The 9051-nt window shown below is 45.2% G+C and overlaps 1 protein-coding gene across 1 annotated transcript in view; it reads right to left on the bottom strand.

Annotated features, from left to right (window-relative positions):
* Window positions 1–328: 328 nt before the first annotated feature.
* Window positions 329–9051, bottom strand: part of KLB (klotho beta) — a 31536-nt gene continuing 22813 nt past the window's right edge. Inside the window, exons 5-6 of the mRNA XM_081019863.1 lie at window positions 2319–3462; window positions 329–963 (exon numbers count right to left, since the gene is read on the bottom strand). Of these exons, the coding sequence (XP_080875989.1) occupies window positions 563–963; window positions 2319–3462 (1545 nt within the window). The 3' untranslated portion in view covers window positions 329–562. The remainder of the gene's footprint in view (window positions 964–2318; window positions 3463–9051) is intronic.

Genomic DNA, 9051 nt, shown 5'->3' with positions numbered 1-9051 from the left:
GAGACATTTCTGTAAAAGTTTACAAATTGTGAACCTTTTCATGTCAAATTAGTTCCGTCACTGTACTAGGTTACAAAAGGAAAGCATTTATGCTTTAACTGTAAGTAATTAAATATATTGGACTAACACCATTTTGAATTCCTTCGTATACATCCGTCCCTGCTCTCATCCTGAGATTTTCAGGCATGACAACAGCTAAAACTTCCTTTATGTAATCAAGTCTTACTCTGAAGATGGAAAAAAAGGTTGAAAGGAAGGTAGACACTCTTGTATCGTTTCTTTTCGCCGTATCTTTTCATGGTGTATGTTGATGTAAAAAGCAAGGGACTTGGAGTTCTGAATGACTTTATGATAAACATGAACACACAAGTAAACAACCTGGGATTCCCTGACAGCATAAACACAGAACAAGAATTCTTGATAACAATCCTGAATCGACTATCATGGGAATTCTCATGCAAAGCAGCATTTTTTTCCTAAGTATCTTGGTGGAGTGATTTGGAGTGCTTTCAATAACTTATCCTCGCCGTTGACATTCACATGCAGGGAAAAAAAGACCACTCTATATCTGGTTGAGAACTTCCCTGTGTCTACTTTTGACAGGAACGCACATGTACTCCATATTTTTCGACCAATACCATTTTCTCCTTTTCCTTTTGTGGAAAACAATAATGCTTAAGAGCAAGATGACAGTCGAGCAAAGGCAGCACCCAAAGAACACAAGCGGCTTTTTCTGTGCTAGAAGCAGGCAGAACGTGCAGGTTGCTTCTTCCTCTGGCTGGTCACAGATGTTGTTTGCCGTCTCCAAGAGAAAGCCGTTGTGGCTAATGAGACGGTTGTAGAACGGAACGGACGCCTTGGCCTTGGCTTCATGGGTGAAGAATCCCAGTCTGGGTTTGGATTTTTCATCGGCGAGTTTAAACGCAAAATAGCCTCGGACGTTGACTTTGTCAATGTGGTAAGCTGGAAACGACAAGAAATAAGCGAATTATTCACTGTTAAACGGCGTTGCCTGACTGTGAAGCAAAAGGATGCTTTTATAGTATTTAAAACAGATTGGGGAGGCTTGGCATGTTGATTGGATGCCTTCCTCCAAACAGGCCCCTCCATAGAAACAGCCCTTCCTGTAGTGGTAGCAGTTTTCCAATTGTCTCTGGAAATGCTTCACGTTAAGTACAGTAAATGAATTCACAGAAATTGCAAATGCTTGTATGCATTGCTATGTGTTTAAATTTGCTCAGTTGGTAGCTGAATTCTAGAGAGTTCTCTAGTAGTTCTCATGTGATTGGCTAACGTTAATCACCTGGGAGGTATCCGGTGAAGGAGAGACTCCCATTTTATGTGAAGCAAGATGGCTGTGTTTTAGAAATACTGTGAACACTGCTAAGTTGAACTGAGCGTTGCAGGGCTGCTTCTCGGCTTGAAAGAAAGAGAGCAAAGCTGTAGGAGAAGGTAAAAGCGGAAATCTCTCATAGGAACTGCAAGGCAAGGCCTGAGATACATTGAGCTCTGGAAAGGGAGGGAAATAAAGTTGTTAGGAAGTTAGAGAGAAAGTCTGTAAACCCATGCTTAGAAGCATGTGACTGTAAATATTATGCTTTAATTCCTCTATAGCTTGGAGTTTCTGCAAGCACAGTTTTTGAATGTTAAAGCCTGGGCATTGGTTTAATTTTCAGAGAAGGGTGTCAGTCATATATATGCTTTGAGCTTCTTGGCTACGATTTCACTGCCCTTACTTCAGTGGTGGGCAGGTGGGGGAGCATTTGAACGAGAGCTATGTTCAGCTCCCATCAATAGTGGCTGCTTGCCGCCTTAAATTATAATCCTGCTTGGACTATAGCTCTATGACACCTATGAAGCAGGGCATAGCATTTTGGGTAACTTAAAAGAGCAGAAAAATGGGACATCTGGGGTGGATCTAGACACAGGGGGGGAAACCCCCGCTATAAATAAATCAGAAATTAGATAGTTATAACAAAAGAATCTCTATGGAAAAATCACATTTTAAAATTTCCTGCTCTTTGGCGCCATCTGGTGTTAAATGTTTATAGCGCATTCAAATCGCTGCTTCTTTACTAATGTAGCTGAGTCCCCTATACTACTGGGGAGGAGGAGGGGAAAGTACCATTGCAGAAGTTTGCTATGCTAGCAGAACAGCTGTGTTGTTGTTGTTGTTTATTAAATTTGTATGCCGCCCTTCATCCGTAGATCTCGGGGCTGTTCACAGCATAAAAATACAAGATAAAAACAAAAAAAAATACAGGATAAAAACACATTATGTGTCTCTTCTAGTTTAGCATCTTTTACCATCCACTCACCTTTTAAGGCCTCCTGGACATATTTTTCAATGTAGTATTTACGAAGTCCATCGTCAATTAAAGACTGATCGTCTATCCCGTTTGCCGTGATGTAGATATTTAGGTCGCCATAACGTTTTCTAATCCAGTTTAGGATTTTGCGTAAGCCGGCAGGCACGACCGCTGAGCGAGATGGGGAGTTTAGGCAGGTGATGTCTTGCAGAAATTGAACGTCCTGATCAAAGTCGTACCGACTTCCGTTTTTCGACTCGTGGTTCACAAACCGCGTGGTGAAATGATTGAGCGCGTAAAAATCGGCAGCCCCTCTCACAAGTTCCTTCTCTTCCTTTGTGAAATATGGCAGGGAAGAACTAGAGAGCCCTCTGCTATTCTTGTAGTCGAGGTATTCTCTCATAGCTGCAGGATAATCCCCCGTCTTAAAGATCGGATCGGAAAACCAAGCTATTTCAAACTGAAGGAATCTCTCGGCAGCTTCCCAGTGGGTGTCCACAAATGGGTTGGCGGGTTCTGCCCAATCAGAATGCAGAGATAAAGAGATCTGACCATGCTGCGTGGATCGATATTGTTTATCGTAAACATGCCAAGCCGAGGCATGGGCTATCAATAGATTATGGGCAGCCTGATAGGTGTGGTTACTGCCGCTGTTATAAATATCGCTGAGTCGATTAGGTTCATTTATTGTGATCCAGAATTTAACCAAGTCCCCAAGCTCCCGAAAACACATCTCTGCGTAGGTTCGGAAAGCCTGGACGGTGGACTGGTTCAACCAGCCACCATTCTGGACTAAAGGACCAGGCAGCCCCAAGGAGCGGTGAGTTGGATAATATAAGGTGACCACAGACTTGATGTTGAGTTTGAGCAGCTCACTGATCACGCATCGATAGTAACGAAGGACTTGGCCATTGATGGATTTCAAATCGCCGCTAGGCAGAAGCAGGGACCAATTCAGTGCAAATCTATAATGGGTGATTTTCAATTTGGACAGCAGGTCAAGTTGCGTTTTAATGGTAACAAAATCCGTACATTGAGCCGATCGGGTTTTCAGTTTCACTCCCTTCACCTGGTAGAAAAGTCCATCGCCGGTAAGATTCCAGAGATAGAGGTTAGGATCGCAGAACTGTGGTGAGGAAGCGACAGATTCTGCCTGCAAATGACAATCATATAATTTGATTTTTGATTTAATAAAGGATATTGGTTTAGTTTCACAACTCCAATAGAGACCAGTTACATAAATGGTTCTCGTAAGTTGTAACGCTACCAGTCTAAATAATAAACTGGCTTTTTTCTCTGTATCACTAGGTGTCACTATAGCAGTTCTACAGAAATACAAAGAAGCATGTAAACAAAGTCCGGTAGAGATGGTGAATTCTCCAACTTGCTTGGACCACCGTTCACATGCAAGCAACAAAAGGGAGAGCGGGCCAGCTTGTGAAAAGAACTATACTGTAGTTTTAGAAATGTGGTTCTCTCAAGCAGCCTTCATCAAGCTGATGTCCTGCAGATGTTTAGAACTATTAGCTCCAGCTGGCACAGATGTTTGGGAGTGGTAGTCCTAAACATCACAGAATAAATGGGTGCAGGTGACCCTAAATGTGTCACTTTATGTTGTACGAGTCTTTTTAAGAAATGCCAATAGCAGCCGCAGGAGGGTCAATCAGTCTTGGGGTTGTGGGAACAGGTAAATAGGTAAATGAGAGTGCAACCCACCTCTTGCAAAACTTTCCCTTCCAAAACTGATGTTTGATGAAAAATAAATAATTATTTGACTAGATTAATATTAAAGGTAAAGGGACCCCTGACCATTAGGTCCAGTCGTGACCGACTCTGGAGTTGCGGCGCTCATCTCGTTTTATTGGCCGAGGGAGCCAGCGTACAGCTTCCGGGTCATGTGGTCAGGATGACTAAGCCGCTTCTGGTGAACCAGAGCAGTGCAAGGAAACGCCATTTACCTTCCCGCTGGAGTGCTACCTATTTATCTACTTGCACTTTGACATGCTTTCGAACTGCTAGGTTGGCAGGAGCAGGGACTGAGCAACGGGAGCTCAACCCGTCGCGGGGATTCGAACCGCCAACCTTCTGATCAGCAAGCCCTGGCTATGTGGTTTAACCTACAGCACCACCCGCGTCCCAGATTAATATTAGGGGGGGGCTTTAAAACCAGGCTGTGTGTGACAAAGTAGAACATTGAGGGAGAAATAAAAACATGGCTGCTGCAATCAAGAGCCAAAAGCTGCAGACTCTGCTGCTACTTGGGTGAGGACATAAACTTTCTGCAGGGATGAAAACATTAGGTGCCACCAGCCTTTGTAGAATCAGGAAAGAGCGGTGTCAGCAACATCTACAGCAGTGGCTTTCAAGCTTGGTTGCTTAGATATTGTTGGAATACAATTCCCATCATCCACTGCCAGCTTAGCCAATGGTCAGGGAGGAGGAAGTTCTGGGGATCCAACCTTGAAGAGCACTGTGGGTAGGGAAACATTTTGCATCCCCAGCCCCCTCAGGACCTCTAACTCCTGCCCAAATCCTTTGGACTCAGCTAGACTGGTAAAGAAAAAGCAATTTATATGCGTTGTATGTGTGACCAGATGGCGATGTGGCGTCCAGTTTTTCTCTACCCGTTTTCCCTGTTTGCATTTACAATGCTTTGAACTGAAACGCTTCTTTGATGTTTCTAGATCCAGCTTTTATTAGGTGTAATTTTCCTGTTATTGCCAGAAAATCAAGACGGCTGCCTTGGAAGACTGTTGTCAGGCAGATAAATACAACAGAACTTTTTAAAAGTGAATGATTGTGAGACACACACACCTCTCTCAAAATAGCACCTGCAAGGCAACAAGCGATTGGAAGCGCCCCGTCCCCAAAGGAGTAAATGCAGATATTTGTGTGTATAAATTTATATCTGCTATTATTTCTGCTCTCTTAACTACATTTTCCATCTTGTTGCTGCTGCATTGTTTTATTCATATTTCATCGCTGTGAACTGAAACCATCTGTTTCTCTGCCAAATTAGCCGCTGCAGACCTAACAAGGTTTTCTACTAAAACTAATAAACACAATGCTATATCCCCAAACTATCTATTAGTGCAGATGGATGTCATTTTTAGCATGATATCCACAGGCTTTCTTGCGGGTGTACGTGCGACTGGCTGAAACTGAGGTGAATTAGGTTTCATTTGCCAGCCTGTAAAAGTACATCATTTTGCTCTGCTTCTGGAGAAGAAGAAGCCCTGACGAATGTGGAAAGGAATATTTTAAGAAAATTATGGCTTGGATCCACTGGTGGAGGAAGAGGGGGTTGGGGGGAGCGCATCGCCCCCAGTACCTTGATCATGGTGGGGTGCCATTGATGCTGCCCCCCCTCTGCTGGACGCCACGCCCCCGGGACGCACGCCAGCCACGCCCCCGCCTGCTCTCCGCCCCCAGTGCCGGAGCATGAAGCTCCGCCACTGCTTGGATCCAGAGGGATCCTTGTATGAGTGGGAGATGCTGCAGGATGTGTCAGTGATACCCACAGGAAAAGACTTCAGAGCAAGCATCTAAGACAGGCATCCCCAAACTCGGCCCTCCAGCTGTTTTGGGACTACAACGCCCATCATCCCAGACCACTGGTCCTGTTAGGTAGGGATGATGGGAGTTGTAGTCCCAAAACAGCTGGAGGGCTGAGTTTGGGGATGCCTGATCTAAGGCCTCAAATAGCAGAAGGGTGCCCAAATACATTTTGAAGTAAAAAAATGTTTCTCTTTAAATAGCCCTCCCACCATATAAAGCAATTAAGTTCAGCATTACTTAGCTGTGGGTGTGTACCTCGGCACGTGTGCTGATTTAGCCAATTTCCAATTCTTTGCGCTCCGTGACCAAGTGAAACCTGACCCTCTTTTTGGTAGGCAGAAGAGGCTGCAACAGATCAGAGGTGGGTGACAAAGTCCCGCTGCAGATGCTCCAGTTCCTTGGATCAGAGCCAGTACAGTGGTACCTTGGTTCTCAAACGCCTTGGTACTCGAACAACTTGGAACCCAAACACTGCAAACCCAGATGTAAGTGTTCTGGTTTGCGAACCTTTTTCGGAAGCCGAATGCGCTCTGTTTTGAGTGCCACACTTCTGTTTTGAGTGTTACGCTGAGGTCTGTCTTTGTTATTTATTTTGCGGGGGGTTTTTTGCAGCTTTTTTGTGACTCTGTGGAACCCGGTTCAGCTCCTGATTGATTGTGTGACTGCAGTACATTGGTTATTGCTTTCATTTTATGGATCAATGGTCTTGTTAGATAGCAAAATTCATGTTAAATTGCTGTTTTAGGGGTTGTTTTTAAAAGTCTGGATTAATCAATTTTGCATCACTTTCTATGGGAAAGTGCACCTTAGCTTTGGAATGCTTTGGTTTTGGAACAGACTTCCAGAACGGATTAAGTTTGAAAACCAAGGTGCCACTGTATCATCTTAGCCTCGGATTCACAGCTAATTATTCTACCACCACAGTTCTCAGGGAGTGATGCACATTTCCTTGAGAATGTATGGGTGGTTGCTAGGAAAGGAATGATGTAAGGAGACACTGATATCCATTCGGATCCATGTTTGCCACTTGCAGTGCTGTTTCCGTTCTGCTGCAGTTTGGCTTCAGACAAAAAAAAATGTGCTGCATGCTGTCCACTGGGGTGGAATTTTACCCACTGAATTACATTGTTCTGCAATGTTGATTTCAGTGCAAAGCAAATGAAAATTAAATGAAGGGAAAAAACCTCATCAGTTGCCTATCCTTTCTGTGGACTGTTGTACTTGCTGGGTTTATTTCCATTCTAGACATGTGGCAAATAAGACAACACAGGGAATTTCTGTTTCCTCCCAAATCCTCTCCAATCCATATGTACCAAGGAGCGTAATATCAGCGCACCTGCTTGGCACCTGTCTTTCACATGCCAGGCCGTCCTGAAAGTGCAAGGGATCAGTGGAATCCTGCCAGTGCCAAAAACTAGCATTTCCAAACGTGAACCTTAGACTGCGCGACAGGGTTTTTGCCCTCATGTAGCCTGTGAGGAATTTGTAACTATTTGGATTGGAGATAAATTATTATGGAAATTGTGGGTGGCTCTGACTTGTGGTGGGGGGTCATACTTTACTGTGAAGCTGTTCAATTGAAAAAATAGATATAAAAGGAGAATTCCCTGGATGCCAAGATCCAGGTTTGGGGCAAGTACTCTTTGGTGAGAGCCCTAGCAGAGATTTAAAATCACAAAACATGCAAGTAAGGCTTGGAAATGTAGGCTGCTAAACCTTTAAAATATGCCCTTGTGAGTTCCAAAACTCCCCTTTTATCCTAGTGTAGGAAAACAGTGGGTTAAACTACAGAGCCTGGGACTTGCCGATCAGAAGGTTCGAATCCACGCGACGGATTGAGCTCCCGTCCTTCGGTCCCAGCTCCTGCCAACCTAGCAGTTCGAAAGCAAGTCTAAGTGCAAGTAGATAAATAGGTACCACTCCAGCGGGAAGGTAAACGGCGTTTCCGTGCACTGCTCTGGTTCACCAGAAGTGGCTTAGTCATGCTGGCCACATGACCCGGAAGCTGTACGCCGGCTCCCTCAGCCGATAAAGCGAGATGAGTGCCGCAACCCCAGAGTCAGTCACAACTAGACCTAATGGTCAGGGGTCCCTTTACCTTTAAGCAACAGCAAAGTGATTAAGAAGAAGCAGGAGCTTAAGCACCATCACTATGGACCATAGCAAAGCTATCCAGGCGCACCACAAATTCCTGCTATCCCTCGTCAGGGGTCCTTTACTTTAAACCTTTAAATATGCCCTTGTGAGTTCCAAAACTCCCCTCTTCTCCCAGTGTAGGAAAAGACCACACACTTGGCAAGTTAAAAATTGGTTTACAGTGGTACCTCGGGTTACAGATGCTTCAGGTTACATATGCTTCAGGTTACAGACTCCGCTAACCCATAAATAGTACCTCGGGTTAAGAACTTTGCTTCAGGATGAGAACAGAAATCGTGCAGTGGCGGCCCCATTCGCTAAAGTGGTACCTCAGGTTAAGAACAGTTTCAGGTTAAGAACGGACCTCCAGAATGAATTAAGTTCTTAACCAAGGTACCAGTGTACTTACAAACTCTCCAAAGGTCAGGTTCGTGTGCTTTTCCATACATCAGTCAGAAAAGTTGCACGGGCAGTGAAGCTTGGCTCAGTTACCATGGTGAAAGTTCCTAAATTATTGTCATAGGAACTGAAGAGTGGCTGGCTAAGCCGGAGCAACTAGCTGAGCCTCTTCACATTCTGAGCTTCTCAGGTAGACTGGGGGAGACCAATAGGGAATTGGACAGAGATATGCCTGACAGATGGCTTACTCTATGGTATTAATCCCTTCATGCATTAAGCTCAGTATGCATTAATTAGACTTAAGTATGTTGGTTAGCGGGACGCGGGTGGCGCTGTGGGTAAAAGCCTCAGCGCCTAGGGCTTGCCGATCGAAAGGTCGGCGGTTCGAATCCCCGCGGCGGGGTGCGTTCCCGTTGCTCGGTCCCAGCGCCTGCCAGCCTAGCAGTTCGAAAGCACCCCCGGGTGCAAGTAGATAAATAGGGACCGCTTACCAGCGGGAAGGTAAACGGCATTCCGTGTGCTGCGCTGGCTCGCCAGATGCAGCTTTGTCACGCTGGCCACGTGACCCGGAAGTGTCTCCGGACAGCGCTGGCCCCCGGCCTCTTAAGTGAGATGGGCGCACAACCCTAGAGTCTGTCAAGACTGGCCC

Source organism: Podarcis pityusensis, assembly GCF_964106645.2.
Source record: "Podarcis pityusensis genome assembly, chromosome: 9".
NCBI lineage: Eukaryota > Metazoa > Chordata > Lepidosauria > Squamata > Lacertidae > Podarcis > Podarcis pityusensis.
The sequence above is the reverse complement of the archived record's forward strand: the minus strand, read 5'-3'. Positions and strand labels throughout refer to the sequence as shown.